This window comes from Rhodnius prolixus, unplaced genomic scaffold (assembly GCF_049639745.1).
Source record: "Rhodnius prolixus isolate KJV_2025 unplaced genomic scaffold, Rpr scaffold_6, whole genome shotgun sequence".
NCBI lineage: Eukaryota > Metazoa > Arthropoda > Insecta > Hemiptera > Reduviidae > Rhodnius > Rhodnius prolixus.
The window spans coordinates 30,852,400-30,876,169 of NW_027411634.1; the positions used below are offsets into that span (position 1 = coordinate 30,852,400).

General features: G+C 34.5%; 1 protein-coding gene and 1 long non-coding RNA gene across 3 annotated transcripts in view; one reads left to right on the top strand and one right to left on the bottom strand.

Moving 5' to 3' along the window:
* LOC141461489 (uncharacterized) overlaps positions 1–7,154 on the bottom strand; it is a 379,234-nt gene extending 372,080 nt beyond the window's left edge. For both annotated transcript variants that reach the window (XM_074142647.1, XM_074142646.1), the window contains exon 1: positions 6,774–7,154. In XM_074142647.1, coding sequence (XP_073998748.1) covers positions 6,774–6,843 — 70 coding nt within the window. In that variant the 5' untranslated portion in view covers positions 6,844–7,154. The remainder of the gene's footprint in view (positions 1–6,773) is intronic.
* A 10,363-nt stretch (positions 7,155–17,517) lies between these two features.
* LOC141460522 (uncharacterized) lies at positions 17,518–19,367 on the top strand. Its single transcript, XR_012462109.1, has 3 exons — positions 17,518–17,717; positions 17,970–18,177; positions 19,035–19,367. It is a non-coding gene; the product is annotated as an uncharacterized lncRNA (long non-coding RNA).
* The last annotated feature ends 4,403 nt before the right edge of the window (positions 19,368–23,770 follow it).

The following is a 23,770-nucleotide window of genomic DNA, read 5'->3' on the forward strand; positions in this document are numbered from 1 at the left end:
CTAACAAACAAAACACCACCTCGCTCAGACAAAGAAAGAAACGTTTTGCTGATAACCATCTAACAGTTCCTTCAAAGTGTTTATGTTCGTGAAAAGAACAAACACTGGAAAACGAGAGAGAAAGAGAAAGACATACATTATTGGGCTAAAAGTCTACCATCTGGAACCGCCAGATTTACAAACAATAGAAGCTAAAAATGTGCGCAAGTGTTTTACTTTCCCGCCGGCGCTCTAGAGTAGGTCACCACCTTCCATTCTTTCCTTTTTTAATTTATTTCTTTAATTTTTTCTCTATTTTACACTCTCTGTTTTCCATAATTTTGCTGAATGAATAGAAGGTTTGATTATGCAAAACAGGGTGATAACAATAGGAGAACAGTTATTATCTACAAACGATTTGTTTTCACTTCTTTAACAAGTAGATTCCCTTCACCAAGCCCAGCAAGCCACAATGGCCATGTACAAATTGCCATGCTTAAGGAGAAAGTTAAGAGTTAGATATAATGGCAGAAAGAGGGGAACTAGTAGCCTGTCTCATAGTAAAGACACCGCGTTAATTTCCTTCGAGTCCCCTGCAATGCAGACTAGGATCCAGACTTATTAGTTAACGTCTCTTCAACTCCCCGGTGATCGTATTTCCTTCCAACATCCTACACCTCCTAATTACTCCATCTTTCTCCAAAAATTGATTCCCTCAATATTCTTTATAATGCCTTTGATAAAAATAAAATGATAACAAACTGAAGTTTCCGAGAGTAAAGATTTTCTAATTTGAAAACGACTCAGGGCATAAAATTAAGGCGAAAATTGGATAAAACAATTGCAAACTAGCCACATGTCTAGTGACAACCGTTCATTTTAATATCACTCCCAAACTGCGACATTAACTCCCAATTGCAATGGTGAAACGTATTAAATCTGCGCGGTAGGATAAGTAAAAACTGCACTAAAAAGCAGTTACATTGAAAAACAGCCAACTTTGATAATTTTTTTCATTTTTCCTATAAAAGATAAAATTCCCAAATTTTCTTTAAAATATAGGGCAAATCCTCGTTCATAACTGTAATTTTTTTTGCACTAAAACAGATCAAAATTTTTTTTTTATGATTTATTATTTCAGGAACATCATTGTTAAATTTCATAAAATTTTAGGAACACGATGAGATGTGAACAATCACTATACAACCTCTTTGAATTACAAAAACAACTTGCTTATCTTTGAAAGTAATTTTAATAATTTAACTAATTGCATTCTGTCCACCTGTTCTCTTCAACAGCAATCCTCTTTCTTGTACAGATCTGGTTCGCTACCTTAGGCTCTACATAGACAAGCGACTCACGTGGAACCCACACACTAGACTTAAAAGACAAGCAATGACAAAACGTGCGAAACTTCTTTACAGACTACTTGGACGACGCTCCAAATTGCCCTTAGAACTGAAACGTTTAACATACAACACTATTCTCAAACCTATGTGGACTTACGGAGTAGAGCTGTGGGGTTCAGCCAAACCTACAAACATGCGGACAGTACAGGACATTTCAATCAAAACTCCTCCGACAGATAGCTGACGCTCCTTTCTACGGTGACTAACCTCACTCTTCATAAAGACTTCAACATTCCCTTCATAGACCAACTCGCTAAGACTAAATACCAAAAACTCCACACTACTCTCTCGACTAGCTCTAATCCTCTTGTACTATCTCTCGCTTTCTCTGACATCCTTAATACTCCTCGTCGACTGAATCGCCGGTGGCCCCGCGACTTCCTTGAGGTCTGAAGGCCTAAACGCCATATTCTCCTATCTCTCCTCTCTCCTCCTCGTATTCTCCTCCTCATATTCTTCTCACATTCTCCTCTCTCCTATAGAGAGTGCTACCACTGGGTAGCTTCTCTCCTCCTGCTCTTCCCGCATCAGTTCCTAACATCTCATATTTGCTTATTGTATACGATGTATACAGATTGCAAATTACTAAATAAATTACAAAAAAAAAAAAAACTAATTGCAGTAACATTAAATAAAAATTTGTCAGCAATGAAGTGCAATTCATATAGTTGTTCTTGAAGATTTTTCTTCTTCTTTTTTTTTTCCAAATCTGTCACTTTCACTTAATGATCGGTTGTCTTGAATATTATACAGGTAGAGGAGAGCGGGACAACCCGTTCAGTAGAATGACCATTTTTGTGAGAAGCGTGACGAGTTAGGCTTCTCCAAAATGGCTGTAAAACTGTTTATTGGAGACAAATTTTCAAATAAACAAAAAAAAAAGATCTACGCGTTTGTATTTAGTTTGTATAAACCCGTAGTTGTTTTATTTTTTTTTTTTATTTGATAGAGACATATAAGTTAAATGTTATTCAATATTATCGCTTTTCGATAGCATTTTGAACCAATTTTCTTTGATAACAGTATTATAATCTTATTATAATATTTTATTTTTAGTTTGATCTGAGCGCAAGTTGGCCCCGATTACCCAGTTTGTGCAGAAGAAAAATCTCTTTTTTACGCCTCCATTTTCGAGAGGCTCGCACGAGTAGAGCTTCTCCAAAATAGGTGTAAAATTGATATATTTTAAGATTAATTTTGTAAAACAACACAATAACCAAATAAAGAGAGGAAAAAAGCAGCAAACTATCAAAATCCATTTAAACTAATGGCGGCAGAAACTAAATCAGACAATAGGCCTGTAAAACCCTGAATAAAATTAACGAAAACAAAAATTAGTAAACAAATTATGTCATGTAGTTTGGGAAGGCTGTGCACAGTGAAGGAGAGTGGATCGGACTAACAGACCTGTGTACAAGGGAATTGAATATATACATATATCGGTAGGCCGAAGAACTATGAGGCCCTGGCGGCCGTGTGTTCATGTTGCTGACAGATTGAATTTGTAAGGGGCATTGTATTCAAGAGGACAGTGAATGTCCGGTCACTGTAAGATTGGTTTAACAGCATCCTCTGTATATACGTGGAGCCCGGGGTATCACTCCAGCTGGCTCTTGTCGCGCCCATTTATTTCTATTTTATCCGCTGGTAAGCTTAGTCTTTTTGTTGTTCTGTTTTCTATCAGCCAGGTAAAGCGCTCGGCTAAAAATAGAGAATAACCATCGTTATTCTGAATAAAAGAACAGTTATACATTCTGCAATCCAAAATCAAACATCAATTCTAAACAAATCAACAAAATACGCCTACAACATTTGTCACGACTGATTTAACAGATTCATGCTCTCTGCTGCTGGCACTAAAGGTCCCTATCTCCATTCTATGTCTCCTCTAATTCCCTCGTGATGGTCAGTATTGTAATCGTACAGATTTCCTAGTTTCACTTTAAACAAGTGTAACTAAGTAGTTCTTAGTAATTGGTCTTTACAACTAGAAATCGCTCAAATTTCCTATTTCATTTAGGTACAATCAGCCTCAAAGGTGGTGGAAATGATCTTGCCACCTCTTCAGGAATCTCAACAGTAATAATACATTCTTGAGAGCTTAAAACTGATTTTTAAAAAAATTGGCCTTTGGGAGTTGACAGTCTGTTTTTGCATCTACTAATCATAAAACTTAAAAAAATGTTGCAGAAATTCACAAATTGATGTTTAGTTGACAACAGTAGAAATGTTCTCTCCTCCTTACAACAATTTTGCCTATCACCACCACCGAATGTCAATGATCTGTGGATGCTCCGAGGACACTAATCTAGAGATCTCTGCGCTCTCACCCTATTAATGGGCAAATAAACCCTTTCACTATTACGGTTTTACAATTAACAAAAAATATTTATTTCATCCCAATCCAATACATTTTTTTTGCATGTGTTGTTACATTCAGCACAATGTAGGATGTATTTTTTAGGCCGAGAGATTGCAATTGCAGACCAGAAGAAAAATCAAGACTGAGTCAAGACATAGCATGAGAAAAGAATGATTCTTAGTGTGATGATGGTTTCCATTGTTTTCTATTGATGATTGTATCTCGATTAGTAAACAAAAATATGCTCAGCACAACCAAATAAAGATTTCTTGAGCCCAAAAATAAATAACTCTATAAACCTATTGTTGAAATATGAATACAATATCAAATACAATTTGATATAATATTTAAAAATTAGGTTAGCAATAATATCAGAATTTTACGTGTTTTTAACAGTAGAAATTATCGCAACACAAGATAGCTCGTTAGAGAGATCTCGTTCTTGCAAGTTAATGACGTGCCTTATTTTTCAATTTTACGCGATTTCCTTTTAAAACGACACATCACATTTTAGCCTATCAACGTTATTTGAGAATTATTTTTTTTTTAATCTGACCCTACCCATAATCAGTGAACACTTTCTAAAACGCTTTTCCTAAATTCATAATGGATAAGAAAATTAAATTTGTTTAGAAAAAAGAAAATTATGGAACCGTATTTAACAAAAGTATGAATTCTTCAGAATAGATTTTTCCGTCATTTGTGTAATTTTCACTTAAACTGTCCTTAACTTTAGTATACTCTTGAATATCAGAATTTTTTTCAAGAGATTCTGCAGATTAAGCCGACTATTGACTAGTACAATGAAAGAGCAAAGTACTATGCAACTCCAAGAGTTAGAATTAATCTTGTACGCTAGAGGATCTCTTTTATTCTGCAATCCTAAATAACCAAATTATAATCCTAAGAATCCACCGGCCAAATCTCAAAAGGAGACCGCTAAAGCCAACTGTTGGGAGCAGCATCAATGTGTGGTTGGAGTAATCTTATTTCTCCATCTGAAATGGGAAATTTAAGGAACTTCAGTTGGGCTACGTCATTTTGGTCCAATAGATTCAGCAAACTGGCCAAATCAACACAACGACAAAACCTCCAGACATCGTTGTATGAATTAGCTGAAGTGAAGTAATGCTTGACTTAAATTCAACATTTTCAAATGCATTGGCACAATGCTCTTGTTGACTTTATAATAAATTATTAAGGGAATTAAGTTAAATCTACTATTGTCTATTGATAGTACACCATTATTGTCTAATAATATTCTATTGTGAAGCTAGTACACTATTGTCTATTGTCTATCGTGTTCAGTTTTGTGATGTTTTGTCTGTTAGTAAGGTTTGAAGTATGGACAGCCTGCAGTTCCACCTCCGACAACTTTTGTTCAAGTATACTGACGAGACTTCTACGCCAAAGAGACTATAAGAATCAAAATTTGCACGTATTGGAAGGATTTTCTTGTTCCAAAGACAATCCAAAAATGGGTTTTACCGGTGCGGACGTGATAATTGGTAAATCAATTAATTTTTACGCTCTGTGGTGCGACTGGTGAGGCAAGGAAGACCCATTATCTTATCTATTGAGCCTATTATTGCAGTGCTAGCTAGCATCACCGCTTCTTGGAGAAGCCATATTATCCAGAAATCCTCAAATCAAAAAGCAATTGAGAAACATTCCTTCTAGCTGATGTTGTGCAAACTTCGAATTAGCTATTCAGAACATGCACTGAGGAGAGAGATGCATTCCCATCAAATCTTATTCGGCACACTGTCTTGGCCCTTTCCATTGCTACCTTTTTCCACTCGCGGCGTAACAAATCAACTTTTACCTTGAATGACCTTGAAGAGGGTATTTTTATTGCAAGAAGCAAGAACTCTTTCACCAGAAAGAGGGGGCCACACCATAAAAACTGGAGAAGAGTTACATAGTTGATTAATTCTGTCTTATGGAGGAGAAAATTCCCAAATTCATGCATCAACCCTGGTATTTAATTAATTAGTAAAGGTACGCAAAGACAACCATGTGCATTAAAGAACTGCAACTAGCCTTGCACTTTGCAGAATAGAAAATACTCGCCTATTTCCTTATTAATTACACAATTATTAATTTATTAATAGTTAACTTCATCACAACAAACTAACTTTATTGAAAGAGAAAATAATTTAATGAAAGAAGTGAATTACTAAACACCCCCTTATCAGCCAATTATATTTTAAATTTAATGAATGATGAACATAATCAAGTTTAAACTGCAACGCTGCACCACCATTAATGAAATCAAGTTACCCCATTGTTAATAAAATTGTATAATTCGTAAAGAATTGGATTCATTTTTAATCTAAATAATTCAAAATTAGCGCTATAACAGTAAATTTTCTACAATCTTTATACTGTTGCGTGATTATAACCCAAAAATGCAATCAATTTCATAAATTTATTACAAAAATTATTCACTAAATCAAATACAACGATAAATTTTGGTGTTTCGATGTATGTGTAGTAGTGATAGCGAAATACCAAAGAAGAAACAAAATACTTCCGTTGTTGCATTTCCGTTAGGTAAATTTTAACTGAAACTTCGTGTTATACTGTAGGCATTTTGAATTTTGATTTAGTTATATTTTTTTTCTTTATATTATGCTAATTATTACAATAACATACATTATTAAAGAATAATTGATGTAAGCAGAAGGTTTTAAAACAGGGAAATTTTAAGCAGAAATAAAGAAAAATAAACAAATTAAGGGCCCCAATTTCAATAAAAAGACACTTTTGCCCAAGGGACTAACGAATTTTCGACGTATCGGAAAACAATTGTTTTTAAGTAAAATCAGTAATTAGAAGTTCTATCAGAACATGTTTGTTTTTCCTAACGGTAAATATTCTTGAAGGTAACACCATTTTAAAAAATCATAACGGCTAGGAGGTTTCGTATTAAGATTTTTATCGCTCATTTTTTTTGTTTTCTATGATAATTTTAACAACAATTATTAATTGTAGCAAGCAACATTCTGTCCAAAATTTACCTTGTTGTTGTGCAAAACTCGACGCAAACAGTAAAACTACTGTTGCTAAACTGGAGACCTCTGCGAACATGTTCCTATAGCAACATGACACTCAAATTTAAGCACAACAATTTATTTTATTTGTTTTGTAGTAGTCCAAAATTTTAATTCAAAACTCAACAAACACGAACGTTAAATGAAACAAAAACAAAAACTTGAACTAAAAAAAAAATAAAATTAAAGTTTAAAAAAAAAAAAACAACAACAATCACGTGAACTACAAAGATCGTATTTTTGGAAAAAGTGTTTTTATCAGTTTTCTATTGTTGTTGACAGAATGCCTAGGACGGCTGGCGAGACACGATGGTGCACGGATAGAGACTGGCGCGGCCAACGAGGGAAGGCGTTCCCCCGCCAGGTTGGGGGGCCACCAACATACCACTCGGGCTGTTTGAAAGAAGACGGTTCCGATTATGGCCGATTCGTAACGACCATTCACGATCTCTTTTTTTTTTTTTTTTTTTTTATCTTTGGCTTCATTCACTTTCCTTTATTTTCCACGCATTCTCTTGTATTTTTCTGAACATCTCTTTTATACCAACTTTAGCGTGGATTTTTTTGTTTTAATAAATTAAATAAATTCTATTTCAGAAATCATTGATTTTATCTCCCGTGTTTATTTTATCTCTAACCAGTTTCGGAAAATTCACTTATCTGTTTGGTTTTAGCTTCACTTTCATTTCCGTCTCACTTTATATTTCAGGCAGCAAGAGTAATGCGAAACGGGGACATAAGCGAAGTCGAAATCTCTACACCAATCTGATTAAATACTTCTAAAGATGAATGAAAGTCCGATTACAGTTCGAGATACAATAAATATGCTACAACGTATCAAATCAAAGTCTACAGCTCAATTAGATTAGATTAAATTGTTTTAGACGGGCAGCTGCACTGAAAAGAGGAAGGAACGCAGGCAATCTAAATGCCCATTGTTCCCCGCCCACCACTCATCTCATGAGAGATACCGGGGCTTCAAAACCAATCCGGCTTAAAGTTGCCAGATGCCAATACAATAAACTAATAAAGTAGTAACAGGACAATTGGGAGCATGGCGTCTCAATCGTCCAGTTCACTGAATAAACCTAGAAAGTTCTGGTAAAGATTACCAGATACCACAATCTCCGGTAGGGAAACATTTACCCTACCGAAGACGAGGAATCTAATTTTAGAATAAACTGGACACACCTCTACAAAGTGCCGCACAGTCTCATTGGACTCATCACAGCCAGCACAATATAGCGACTGAATAAGGCCGCATTTGGAATTACAGCTCAATAGTAAAATGTAATGTACGTTTAAAGAGGCATCATCTATTGAGAAAGACCAGCACATCAAGTTCTACGATTGGGTCTCAAGTAAGAAACTAGCCACCTACACTTCTGGAAGGTCCTAACAACACTATAGAGAAAGCATAACTCCGAATCTACTCAAAAATTTGAATTTTATTAAGAATAAGTTTCGAAACAAACTCCTAAAAAACATAAAACCAAAAAGTTTCAGACCATTTACAAACACAAACCTCAAAGGATGAAGGAACCTCAAAACGGATATTTATGGTGAAAAGGTAAAAGATTCAACACTTCCTCGTCTGATAGGTGAGTGGAAAGTAGAAATACAATTAAGGAGTGTCCAAGATTAGAAGGAACGAAACCTGTGATTATCACTTTTAGCAATTATGCACTTACAAAAGGATCACTGTCCTGAAACAATGCCATTCAAGGAACAATGAAACAAATAGAATAGTCCCCCAAACAGTAATGGACTAGTTTATTGTCAAAGAGTCAAATAAAAACAATTAATACCACCATGAAAATAATTTACTTTTGATTAAATTCAATGTAGATTACAGATTATAATGAGTAATATCGGGTTTTATTTAAATTGGATTTTTATTCTTAAAAATAGAAAGCACTGCATAATTTTTCAACTTTATATTTCTGCAAATCTAAAAGCTTTTACAAAGTTATTCTAAACTCAAATGTCTACTCAAAGTTGACTTTAATTTTTACGTTTTTTTTTTCTTTTTAACCTTTATTTAGATTTTTACAACTGCACAGAAATCGATACAACAAGTAAAACAGATGGTCGATAATAGAGTGTGCTGATAGGCTAGGCTAACAAGCACACATTGACATGACTGACATGAACGACGGCCATCCAGCGATAGCAGTCGTAATATGCCATAATAGCAGGAGAATCACGACTGTCACCCTAGACCGCCGACGCTACATTCGCAGATGGTCGCGAGGCCATCGACGCCTCAACCGTCGTGGAGGATTAGTTGGGAGGGTGGAGATTGAGAGGGCTTGGACTAAAGGATTCATGTGAGAGGATAGTTGGGAATGGAATTTTAAGTAACGGGATTTGGCGAGGACAGAGACGAAGGAAATTTTAAGGTCATTGTGGATAGTATGGTTAGAGACGTAGAAAGGAGCATTGACTAGGGTACGAAGGATTTTGGATTGAAAGGATAACGATGAAGGTTCGAGTGTTTAGCTGTCCCGTATAGTTCTATTCCATACGTCCAAATAGGGGCTATATAATAATTTTTAATCTATAATATAATTTTTACGTAGATCCAAAAAAGTATATCCCTAACCAGTTAGCCGTGGATATTACTGGTAAAACTGAGAAGAGAGAACAACACCAAAATTCGAGAAAGATGTAAAGAAAATAAGAAGCTGAAAGATGTCCCCAAGAAATTTTCATTTACAGGATAATTACACTATCTCTCCCCAAAAAAAAACCAAAAATGTTCCAAACAAAATTGATAAGTTATGTCTGTGTAGAGTAAATATATGGGAATATTACGCATTACTTTGTAATATTGATTTAGTTTAGTCTCAATTTTGTTTGTCTGATTTTGTCTTAAAAACTTATTGCGTTTAATATCGATCCTTACGGTGATAGCGCATAAACGAAGTGGTAAATTTAATATTTTCCCTTATTTAGGATTTTTTTTATTTCTACACAAAATGACGCAATTTCTTTTCTTTTCAGGAGTCAATCAATATCCTATGTACTTCCGGGCAACTTTCTCTTGTTAACTTAAAAAAAGTTTAACTTAAAAAACTATTCATTATCAAAAAGAAACAAACAAATATACGAAAGGTTACATCTTCTTGTTTGGGCCTTAACCATGATTTCAATCAAATGGAGAAATTATAAAAATTTGAAAGCGATAAACGAAATTCCGCTGGCGGGGAGGTAGGCGATGCGCAGAATACCGGTCATGGGTGAAAGTCAACGGCGTAAACAACCGTCCGATATGGCCTGCAAGGCTCACAGAAAAAAAAAGAAGTGAAAATGCAGTTTTTGGGTATTTATGAGGGCTTCTTGATAAAAAGAATCGTAAGGACTGCAACCAGATGTTTACAAATTTCTCACAGATCTGTAAGCTAAAACAATCTGCTGCGATTACTTACATTCTTTTATTGCCATTCTGTAAGTTTATTTCAAACTTTAAACTTGAAATTAACATTTAAATTAAATGTTTATATCCTTTAATAAAATTCAATATAATAGATAAGCTTAACCAGGGGTCTAACCCTTCTAAACCCAGAACAAATTTTAAAAAACTGTGGCTGTGTCATGGACACGGCCGTGTGTTGTACGTGAATACGTTTACTTAACGGGTTATATTTTTTATATAAAATATTTTTATTTATGTATTTAGGATGAAATCAAGGAAACAAAAAGCAGCGGTAAGTGTTTTTTCTTTTGTTAGCTTCAATGAGCGCAGAAACCATAGACGATCACACACATCACACTTACGAGTATGTCCCAATGGATTGTTGACAAACGATAGTAGTGAAACGTGCACTAGCTACTGCCCAATGTGTCTTCATAATCGACGATCGAACACAATCTATGCCTATACAGTCCGTTGTCGATGTAGAAGCGATTTCATCATCCACTTGCATAATTTCAACCGCCCCAGCTGCAGATGTACTGACACCGTCGTCGTTGATCCGCTCGGCCGCATTCATTCTTTTACGTTACCAGCACAGCTTGACTCGGTCATATGGTGTTTTATTATTACCATTCGATTGTTCTTGAGAAGCCCTTTCCAACCGTATACGATCTCTGTATTTGGTTTTGGCTTTTCGTCGCGTATAGGCCGATATTATATATTTTTGATAATATTTTTTTATTCTAACACCTTATTATATTCACTGAAACTATTTAACACTAATGTTTTATGTACAATCGATAGATTATGACGACAGCTGACGATTAAAACTTAAACTAACATCGTAGCTTCTCCGAGTCAAAAGTTATAAAAATTGCAAATCTCGATACGCAGCAAAATGATCTCAAAATGGCGGCGCTTCCCCCTCCACCGCGCGCGATGGGTCACAGTCCTCGCTTATCGTAATGAATTCTTTGATCCTTTAGCTATCCAGTGGTCTAATTTAATTTTGGATGTAGACGATAGATTCGAAACTATAATGCCAAACTGTATCCCCCGATTTTGTTATCATTAGGTTTTTTGGATTGCTTCCATATGATAGCAAATTTAAAGACGTATTCATGTTAAAAAATGAATAGCACACAGAAACATGAATAGAGATAAAATTCAAAAAAAAAATCTTTTGAAGTCAATTTAAGCTTCAGAAAGAACAATTATTCTCTAAAAATAATATTTTTCAACTACATATTTAATTTTTACTAAAACAGAATAAGTGGGTAACACCGTACAATACAAATGAAATAGCACTTTAAAGCAAGTCACAACTTCCTCCCTCCCAAAACTTTCTAAATCAAGTTTTCCCGATAAAATGATTCAAATAAAAGTTGTGAATCCTCATGCGTGTAATCAGGGTACCCAGTTTCAAAGGAAATCACTAAAACCGTTTCCAAAAAAAGGGAAAACTAAAAAAAGCCAATGAAGTGGTACTTTCAGTTGAAATATTTTCATCGTCAACTTTCAGTTCATTGCCATGGAAATGGCAGAATGAAATAATAAAATTAGAACTCAATCAATTTTACTATAATTTAGAGTTTAATAGAATTTCATCTAGTTTTTCCGCAATTTTCTAGAAAACCACTTTAGCTGCTCTCGTTGAACTGCTCGTTTAACTTTTCCCCGATATTTTTTTCTAAAAATTAGTTATGTAGGTGTTATCACTTAGAGCTATTTGCGTTTCCTTATAAATGGAAGTTGCAAAAACTTATACGAGGAGTGGCTATTAAATAACGAGACTGATGCTGCTACAGAAGAACTATGCATGCACCAAATCCTAACCACCGACAGCTGTGCAGCGTAAAGCCTTCTCTTTCGATTGCAGCGTCTCACGTGTTTGTAGAGAAATCTGTCTGACCGGAACCGTCCTTTGTGTAAGAGGTGTTTGTTTCGTTTTACCGAAAACATGATACTATACATGTTGTAGAGCTACGAATTGTCGTAAAATTTCACATGAAATTGGGTGAAACCGCTACTGAAACTTATCTTTTATTAAAAGAAGTCTATGGCGATGAATGTTAATCACGTGCGCGAGTTATTGAGTGGTTCAAGCGTTTCCAAGATGGCCGAGAAGACGTCGGAGATGATGACCACCCAGGTCGCCGTTCCAAGTCCAAAACGGTTGAAAATATCGATTATAATTAATCAACATTACTTCCGTGAGGTGCTTTCTCAACTCTGTGAAACCCGATTTGTAAAAGAACGAGTCATGGGTTCTCCATCAAAACAACGCGCCAGCTCACACTGCATTGTCTGTCAAGACGACGTTTCTAGCCCAAGTACAACGTCCCAGTTTTTAGGCCATCCGCCTTATACGCCTGACCTGGCCCCAAGTGACTTTTATCTGTTCCGCCAAAGTCAAATCTGCATTAAAAGGAACACGATTTCACAGTTCGTTGAAGCTGTGGAAGAAAAAGCGGTACGCGTCATGCAGGAGCTCACAGAAAAAGACTTGCAGCACTGTTTCGAACAATGGCAAATCCGCATGGAGCGTTGTAGGGATAGGAGAGGGATGTATATTGAAGGTGATAATAATTAAATATGTATAAATTTAAAATAAAATGTTTTATAGCAATAGTCTCGTTATTTAATAGCCACACCTCGTAAATAAACCTCTATAAAAAATCGTAAGAAAAATAATTTACTTACAACAATGAGAGCTGCAATAAGAAAAAATTAAGGGAGTGATTTACACGAGGTAATTTTTCTCTTAAACGTCATTGTTGCATGAGTAATAACTGAATAAAATAATTAATGATACGACTAGTTGGAGGATGCTTTTCACGCCGTGCGAATTGTTGGACAAGATAACAATTTCCCTTTCTAACCCTTAAAGTTGTGATTAATTAAATTAAATGAAAAAGAAGCCCGAGTAAAGATAAGATTTCCTTTTCATTTCAATTAAAACAATTATTTCAAGATTAGAGAACGCTGGAAATATTCAACTAAATAAAATAAAATCTTAATTGAAGGCAAGAGAAAACATTCAACCAGCTGGGTTAAATTTCTCTGAATATAAACTATAGATGGTACAACTGTACAATCAACAACTGTTTCCCGGTTAAATCTACAAAAATGAATCGTGAATTTTCATTGTAGTTCTGAATCAGCCTAAGATAATGTCAACATTTAGTACATGAATACGAGTGTTAAAGAAATTCTAAGTGTTAAAGAAATTTACTACCGATGTCCTTCGTATAAGTTATATCCAAAAAAATCCGCTAGATAGCATAAGCAGTATTACAAGGTGTGGCTATAAAATAACGAGACTGATGCTGTAAAACATTTTATTTTAAATTTATACATATTTAGTTATTATCACCTTCAATATACACCCCTCCCCTATCACTACAAGGCTCCATGCGAATTTACCCATTGTCCAGAAACAGTGCTGCAAGTCTTTTTCTGTGAGCTTCTGCATGACGCGTGCCGCTTTTTCTTTCACAGCTTCAACGGACTGAAATCGTGTTCCTTTTAATGCAGATTTGACTTTGGCAGAACAGATAAAAGTCACATGGGGCCAGGTCAGGCGAATAAGCAGGTTGGCCTAAAACTGGGATGTTGTACTTGGCTAGAAACGTCGTCTTGACAGACAATGCAGTGTGAGCCGGCGCGTTGTCTTGATGGAGAACCCCGTGACTTGTTCTTCCACAAATCGGGTCGTTTTTCCCTTACTCTTTCATGGAGTTGAGCAAGCACCTCACGGTAGTAAGGTTGATTAATTATAATCGATATTTTCATACGTTTTGGACGTGGAAGGAACATTCAACGCCATAAACTTCTTTTAATAAAAGATAAGTTTCAGTAGCGGTTTTACCAATTTTCATGAGAAATTTCACAATTCGTTGCTCTACTACATGTGTAGTATCATGTTTTCGGCAAAACGAAACTAACACCTCTTACACAAAGGACGGTTCCGGTCAGACAGATTTCTCTACAAACACGTGAGACGCTGCAATCGAAAGAGAAGGCTTGACGCTGCACAGCTGTCGGTCGTTAGGATTTGGCGCATGCATAGTTCTTCTGTAGCTGCATCAGTCTCGTTATTTAATAGCCACACCTAGTATTTAGGTATACTTTAACATTTTAACTGGAGAATTCTCTGACAGTAAACTATAAAACTGGGGATTAGTATCTGGAACACTGACTCTCTGGTCAGCACAGCTTCTCAAAATTTCGGTCTACCGCCGAATATACACAATCTTACGTACATTAAGCTATATTTCATCCTTGTAATTGTAAAGATTTAGTTTCTCCAAAATATGTTTATAGAAAATAGATGCAACTCCAAATCTTTTACAGATAATGGCATTGCAACCATAGGTGTATTGGTGTTGGCTCCAATCCCCATAGATTTGCTTTGATAATAACAATAATCTGTACCAAACCCAATTTCTTCCGGTGCTCACTGAGTCGATAATGCTCTAAACAAATCCATAAGCTAGATGTATCTATCTTTACACTGGCCGAGATATATCTCAGATCTATTCAGGAATTAATTACCGTTTTTTCCTCGATCTAGGAAGACGCTGAGATTCATAAATTGGTGAAAGAGTTAGTCAACTATCAAGGCTTCATATTAGGGATAACAATTGTCTCCTGAGCACAACCCTTGGTTATACTATGTTTCGTTATATCCAGATATTCGCCCTCCAAAGTCTCGATTATCCACATACATTCTAAGATATCACCCTGCACCTTGCCTAGGTTTCGAATTTTTGTTACCTCTAACAGCACCGGCTACCTGGCGCCCGAGAAACTATTTATTTATTTCAGAGAGAAGCGCACATTTTTCCGTCGCCTCTATATAGGCTACAAAGTTTGATTTTTTGAGTTAATATGTACACAAGTTCACATTTGTTAGAAACACCATTTGTTGAAACTTATTTTTAGGACCCAGGACACCACAAAATAGGTATTTCCGATAAATGCTCAATATCGACAAAATGTTAATCACAATACTTCCTTTTACTAGCAGTAAGCATCCGGTTTTTTTAAAATCATATTCGAAAACAATATTTCCTTTTAGAAGAGAAAAATTAAAACAATTAATAAAAGCAGGCAAAAACCAATGTTTCTGCTAATAGCGGAAATATCAATTATGAAAGTGCAAATGATTTTGTTTCTCTTCCTGCGTTTTATGGTCTAATGGTTACACACGCTACTAACTAAAGTTTCCACATTTTCCTTGGTTACAAATTTCACCTGTTTTTTAATGTCCACCATATTTGCAATTAGCAGAATGACTTTTGTTGATACTGTGCGTTTTCCATCCTCCAATTACAGTTATCTAACCAAGCTAAATTAAATATCCTTTATTTGTTTTTCTTACAGCGTAAGTCAGTTTGAGCAGCCATCATTCAGATAACCTGAAAGGTAGCCCACCAGTACATGCAAATCAAATGCAGTGTTGAAAAATGTGGTTATTCTTTCATGTTCTCTTTATTCCGGTTATTATAGAGCAAAAATACAACAAAAACAATCAGTAATTTCGGCCACATAACTCAGCAGCATACCGTTTGAGAGAACTTTTTTCTTTTTTTTTTCTAATGCCATACATCATTGGCGCCAGGGGCGGCTCTAGCTCGTGTAGCGCCCGTGTGCAATGAAACCCTGGCGCCCCCTAGGCCTGACCCCCCCCCCCCCCGCTTTATAGTATAAACTTTAATTACGTGAAATAAGGTTGATTTCAAGTTGAACAAAATGGTCGAAAAAGGAGCCGCTCGCGTTTGACACCGCCGCACTACCGGCGCCGCGCTGTCTGGCCGCTTCTAAACTTTAAATACGTGAAATAAGGTTTATTTCGAGTTGAAACAAAATGTTCGAAAAAGAAGAAGAATAGGGCGCTCGCGTTTAATAACTGCCGCCACCGCGCTGGCTGGCCGCTTCTGTCATATCATTGTTGAACCATGATGGTCCAAGACGATGCTCTTAGCTGTCTCAGGGAGCGCCGGGGCGCCCGTGTGCATTGCACACCCTGCACTATAGGTTAAGCCGCCCCTGATTGGCGCTCGGCCATTAGATGTCTCGCAGCCCAATATATTTTCGCTCTTGAAGAGAGCTCGTCAGTAGTCGCAGTCAAATGGGACAGGGCTTCGCACTCAAAAAGATGGTCTCCTGTCATGTGCCCGTTCCCGCAAAGCACACAGTTCGGGTTGTCAACTACCCCGATCTTAAATAAGTGTGCCTGCAGGTGATCGTGTCCAGTGACCAAACGAAAACAGGCCACCGCTACGCTCCGAGGCAGGTTCTTTGGCAGCACATTGTCCCTCAAGATAGCCCATCGTTTGCCCTCTGATAGTGTGGTGTGCAGCTCCGCTGTTCTCTTTTTGGCTTTTGTCCGGCAAATTCGCCTTGTGGTCTCAAAAGGAATGGACCCTTCAGGCTGTATCATATTTGCAGACAGCTTGGCGAGTCTCCCTCTAAAGCTGCACATGAATTCTTGCCGAACGACTGGCATTTGTCGCCAAGCATTCAGACGTTTGAGAGAACTACTTATATTCTATTCACAATTATTTTGAAACTGCTTGTACCCACTCTCCGTCAAAAAAGAATTCACGTGCAACTTTAGAGGAAAGCCTAGAGTTAGCAATTCTCCAAACATTCTCGAGTAAATCAATTTTTCTGAAGTAAAATAAAAGTTGATTAATGGTGATTTGGTGTTGGTGTTTTTTATGTAAATCTAGTTAATAAAATGCCGAGAGTTTTCTAACATTGGAACAATTTTTGAACACAAAAATATTGTGCTTATTAAAAAACATATTTGCACATTCATTCATTTTTAATAATGATACAGGATCTCTAATTAATTGACAGAATCATCTGACAATAAGATTAAGAGATGGTAAAAATGTACAGATAATTCACTTCTAAATAATTTACGCGTATGCAGTCTAGGCTTGACTGTTATTTAAAGTTCGATTGAGTTTAATCTTTTTTAATAAAGAGTTATGGCCAGTAAAGGCAATCCACCTGTATTTGCTACTGATCCGTGAACAATTTTAAAGTTTTACCAAATAGTTCTTTTACAAATTATTCTTTTCTAATCATAATGAGAATTACAGAAAAAGAATTTAATAGAAACTAAGAAGACAAATTATTTTAAATAGTGTTGGTTTCGAAAAGAGACATGAAAATGTGAGTACCTAAATAAAGCTCCTGTTGATACACACATAATATTTTCGAATAAATTCACCAACTACGTAACATAAAACATACCCATTACCTACCGTTGTTTAGAATAATTGCAACAACCCGAGCAGCCATATTTACTGAAATGGCTGAGTGATATTAGGTTATTTTTTGATTAGTTTCACTTGCAATATAATTTCAAAATTTTGTAATTAAAATTTTAGTGAAATAAGATATTCATAATTAATTTACTGACTTCAATTACCAGTAATTCATATATCTCAAAGAATTTTAAGAATTATACTTGTGTAAGTAACGTTTCAGCATGATTTCACTGCTCTAATTGTAAATTAAATTTACTAACTAGTCGACTTAAATGTACCGTTTCCTAACATAATTTCATCATCTTTTTCGAAAAACTTTTCTTTAAATCCATAATTAAATGACAGTTGAGTAATCATTCTCTGAATCATATTTATTCTAACCCAAAACAAGCATTAATCTGTTTTTTTTTTCTTTCTTAGTTTTTAATTAGAGTTAAATCTTACCTTTTGTTTCAGCAAGATTTAATATACAGCCACCAGTTCAAGACTTCCTCCAGAAAAAGACACAAGACACAACACCATCACTCACTAATCAAACCATGCACACCTGGAATTAAAGAATCATATTTGTATAAAACTGAATCATAATGTAAAGAAAATACATTGTGCAGGAGATAAACTTCGGGCTGCCAACTAAGTGTGTTGAAAATTTTATTCTATAAAGGTAAATTTCAATCCTTTAACTTGATTCTTCGTTTCCTTAAAATACTCTTAAATATGCAAGGAGTAATTATAAGTAAGAAATAAGTAATTATCAGTAGCCAAACTAAGCTTAATGGGTGTACTAACGTCATAGCATCCCTAATATGATTAAATTTGCCCAAAAAATATTTTAATCTCTTTTTTTTTGCAAATTTACTAACTATAATCTTATATCTATACTTTGTTTTCCATAATATATCCCACCATTTTTATATTCTTTATAACATTGCCTTTGGGTCTTGAATTAAAAAGTATCAAACAACTTTTTTGATTCTAAATAAAATTGATTTGTGATCTATTAAAAAAAAATAACACTTTTTTATAAGATTTTCAAGATTTGATTTTGACTCACCAAATTTAGGCACATAGCTTCTGTATTTTTTTTTAATTTAAAAGCTTTAATATTTATAATCCACGGATAGATTAGCAACAATAATATCCTACAGCTCTTGGATTTCTTTCGAGTTCATAATTGAAACTTCCGTAATGTAAGTTTTCAACAAATATGATTATATTAAATGTAATCAATTTGTGATGAATAAAGGAAGAATAGATCATAATCAAGTAGAATTTTATAGTTCACGATTCTTTTAATCAATGACAAAATCAATTAAAAAAAGAATGAAGGAACATCACCATTTTGAATTTATATCATCCGTATGGGGGATTGAAAGCTTAAAATGTAATAACATTAAATAATCCTTCCTTAAACTTATTAAATCTTTTGTAATTTTTAATATCTAAGTGTATTTACTAGTTCTTATGTATATAATTTGAATTACCTTAATTATTATTTAATTAACTTTTCCACTTACATAGAAACGAAGTTCAAAGGTAACATCTCACGGATAGGACTGAACCAGAGTCAAGCAGGCTGTGCAACTAGCACTTAATATCATGGTTAGCAAATGATATTAAATTCATTTATGATAAGAAAAGAATTTCATCAATCAGTGATAAATTAAATTTAATAATCTATTTAATCACAATAACGCCAGGGTAATTAGAAACCACATTTAAAAGAAAAAATCAATAGATCACAATTTTTATAAGTTAAAATTAAAAGTATTTAAATCATTAAAAAAATATTTTGTTCATTGTGTTTTATTATAATTTTATTTATATCAACAATGATACTATATAAATATTATGTATATAATTTTTCAGATTCCATATTTTTAATTAAATGAGTTTCTAATCTTGACTATTCGAGGCGCCAAATTTGAAATGTTCTTTATTTCCAATTTTTTTTTTTAACCTCTTTGTACTAGACTTTTTATTTTCATTATCACAATCACTTTTACACAATTAATTCAAATTTGATACAACAAATGCCTCGTATGCAATTGAATGGAAATAGTACAAGGGGAACTTTGTTCCTAGTTTGCGATATTTCCTGCAGAAATATTTTTTGAAGTAATAGTTCTATAATTTATTATCCTTGCTTGTCTCCGATGATTTATTTTAGGTAAAAAAAAGTTGAAATACCCAAAAAAATAATTATTGAGTTCAGTTACATAAACTTTACCGCAAATCGTTCTTCTATCGCATATATTTTTAAAGTGGATTAGGTTCTCATTCAACATTTTAGTAATATATCTGAATTTTTGTTACTTCTATAGATGATATTTTTTTTAAACAATCCCTAATAGCTCAGACAAATTAAGCAAAACAGGGGGTAAATCTCGGAATGGAAGATAATAAGCTATAAACTTGCATAAATCTTTGTTTTGGCATTTCATAAGTTGGCACAAAAGTCTTATAGAATCTCGTGCCTGCGTCACCGCAAATTAGAGGTCAAATCGGTTTGTTGTAAATATCTTGTTTTCATTTTGCTTTAAATGACATTTAAATTTGTACGTAGGTTGTAGAGCAAAAAATTCTCTACAAATTTGGTACTTTGCAATTTTTCATAAAATCAACCGTTCTACAGACGCTTAGCCCCATGTATACATAGTAATGTTAGGTCAACTATATAATTCAGTACATAGTACGTTGTTGTGGCTCAGTCTGGTTAAATGGAACTATTCTGGACGACGCAAGAGCTAAGACTACGTAATTTTGGGATCGACTTGCTGCTAGAATTAATCTAATTAGGAACATTTTACCAGTTCTCCTGGTGTATCTAAGAAGAAGATTTCTCCAACCCCTGTTGTTGACGGTTTGCATTATTTGATCGTAAATGGCTTTTAGGAGAAGCTTTAGCTTAGGAATGATTGATTGCACATTATGACAAAAGATCACCCGAATGTAATTTGTTTTGCGATGCAATTCTACATCGAACGAAGCAACAGCAGATAGATTCGGCATTGGCATTCCTAATTGATACAGAACTTTATTCGTGATTTCTAAGCACAAATTTTCAATCATTATCAACGCCTCGTTACAGATTTCAGCTGTGAAATCCATACTCATATCGGGATATCCCTTCTGACAAAAACTGACCGACCTAGTGTGTACAATGTACGCTTAGTATAAAAATGCAATCTAAAAAACAGAAATCATGGAAATTCCAGCAAATCTAATGAAGATTTGGTATTTTTCCCTTTTTTCTAAACCTCTACCTCCTAAACTAAGCGACCTAATGTGTACAATATAACCTTGGCATAAATATGCAATGTTAAAACCAGAAATCATGGAAATTCCAGCAAATCTAATGAAGATTTGGTATTTTTCCCTTTTTCATAAACCTCTACTTCCGAAACTAGGCGACCTAATGTGTACAATATACCCTTGTCATTGAAGTACAATGACAGAAACAGAAATCATGGAAATTCCAGCAAATCTAATGAAGATTTAATATTTATCCCTTGTAGGAGACTATTTCCACATTTTCCAATTGATTTTACTTCTCATTTTTAAAATAGATCGACCCAAGATGTACAATCAAGCATTGCCCTTCATATTAACTATCAAATGCAGAAACAGCAGCATTCCAGTGAAATTAGGAAACTATTTCTACTTTTTCCATTAGTTTTTACTTCTTATTCTTTAAAATAGATTGACCTAAGATGTACAATCTAGCATTGCTCTGAATATAAACTATCGAATTCTGAAACACAAGATTTCCAGTGAAATTAAATGAAGCTCTCTACTTTTTCCATCAGTTTTCACTTCTTGTTCTTCAAAATAGGTTGACCCTAGATATACAATCTAGCATTACCCTTAATATTAACTATCTAAAGCACAAATAGCAGCATACCAGGGAAATTAAAGGAAGATTTCTACCTTTTCAATTAGTTTTTACTTCTTATTTTTCAAAATAGATGGACCTAAGATGTATTAGCTAGCATTGCCCTTAATATTAACTATCTAAAGCACAAATAGCAGCATACCAGAGAAATGAGGAAACTATTTCTACATTTTCCATTAATTCTTACTTCTAATTTTCCAAAATACATCCACCTAAGATGTACATTCTAGCATTGCCCTAAATGTTAACTATCAAATGCCGAAACAGCAGCATATCAGTGAAATTAGGAAACTATTTCTACTTTTTCCATTAATTTTCACTCCTTGTTCTTCAAAATAGGTAGACCCAAGATCCACAATCTAGCATTGCCCTTAATATTAACTATCTAATGCACAATTAGCAGCATACCAGAGAAATTAAAGGAAGATTCCTACCTTTTGCAATAGTTTTTACTTCTAGTTCTTCAAAATAGATCGACCTAAGATGTACAATCTAGCATTGCCCTAAATATTAACTATCTAATGCACAAACAGCAGCATACCAGGGAAATTAAAGGAAGATTCCTACCTTTTCCATTAGTTTTTACTTCTAGTTCTTCAAAATAGATCGACCTAAGATGTACAATCTAGCATTGCCCTAAATATTAACTATCTAATGCACAAACAGCAGCATACCAGGGAAATTAAAGGAAGATTCCTACCTTTTCCATTAGTTTTTACTTCTAGTTCTTCAAAATAGATCGACCTAAGATGTACAATCTAGCATTGCTCTAAATATTAACTATCGAATTCTGAAACAGAACATTTCCAGTGAAATTAAATGAAGTTCTCTACTTTTTCCATTAGTTTTTCCTTCTAGTTTTTCAAATAGATCGACCCAGGATGTAAAATCTAGCATTGCCCTTACTATTAAGTATCGAATTCTGAAACAGAAGGTTTCCAGTGAAATTAAATAAAGTTCTCTACTTTTTCCATTACTTTTTCCTTCTAGTTCTTCAAAATAGATCCACCTAAGTTGTATAATCTAGCATTCCTCTTATTATTAACTATCTAATGCACAATTAGCAGCATACCAGAGAAATTAAAGGAAGATTCCTACCTTTTCCATTAGTTTTTACTTCTAGTTCTTCAAAATAGATCGACCTAAGATGTACAATCTAGCATTGCCCTAAATATTAACTATCTAATGCACAAACAGCAGCATACCAGGGAAATTAAAGGAAGATTCCTACCTTTTCCATTAGTTTTTACTTCTTATTTTTTAAAATAGATTCACCTAAGTGGTACAATCTAGCATTGCCCTTAATATTAACTATCTAATGCACAAATAGCAGCATACCAGGGAAATTAAAGGAAGATTCCTACCTTTTCCATTAGTTTTTACTTCTAGTTCTTCAAAATAGATCGACCTAAGATGTTCAATCTAGCATTGCCCTTAATATTATCTATCTAATGCACAAATAGCAGCATACCAGGAAAATTAAAGGAAGATTCCTACCTTTTCCATTAGTTTTTACTTCTAGTTCTTCAAAATAGATCGACCTAAGATGTACAATCTAGTATTGCCCTAAATATCAACTATCTAATGCACAAACAGCAGCATACCAGGGAAATTAAAGGAAGATTCCTACCTTTTCCATTAGTTTTTACTTCTAGTTCTTCAAAATAGATCGACCTAAGATGTACAATCTAGCATTGCCCTAAATATTAACTATCTAATGCACAAACAGCAGCATACCAGAGAAATTAAAGGAAGATTTGTACCTTTTCTATTAGTTTTTACTTCTAGTTCTTCAAAATAGATCCACCTAAGTTGTATAATCTAGCATTGCTCTTAATATTAACTATCGAATGCACAAACAGCAGCATACCAGGGAAATTACAGCAAGATTTCTTCCTTTTTTATTAGTTTTTACTTCTTATTTTTCAAAATAGGTGGACGTAAGATGTATTAGCTAGCATTGCCCTTAATATTAACTATCTAATGCACAAACAGCAGCATACCAGGGAAATTAAAGGAAGATTCCTACCTTTTCTATTAGTTTTTACTTCTAGTTCTTCAAAATAGATCCACCTAAGTTGTATAATCTAGCATTGCTCTTAATATTAACTATCGAATGCACAAACAGCAGCATACCAGGGAAATTACAGCAAGATTTCTTCCTTTTTTATTAGTTTTTACTTCTTATTTTTCAAAATAGATGGACGTAAGATGTATTAGCTAGCATTGCCCTTAATATTAACTATCTAATGCACAAACAGCAGCATACCAGGGAAATTACAGCAAGATTTCTTCCTTTTTTATTAGTTTTTACTTCTTATTTTTCAAAATAGGTAGACCCTAGATGTACAATCTAGCATTG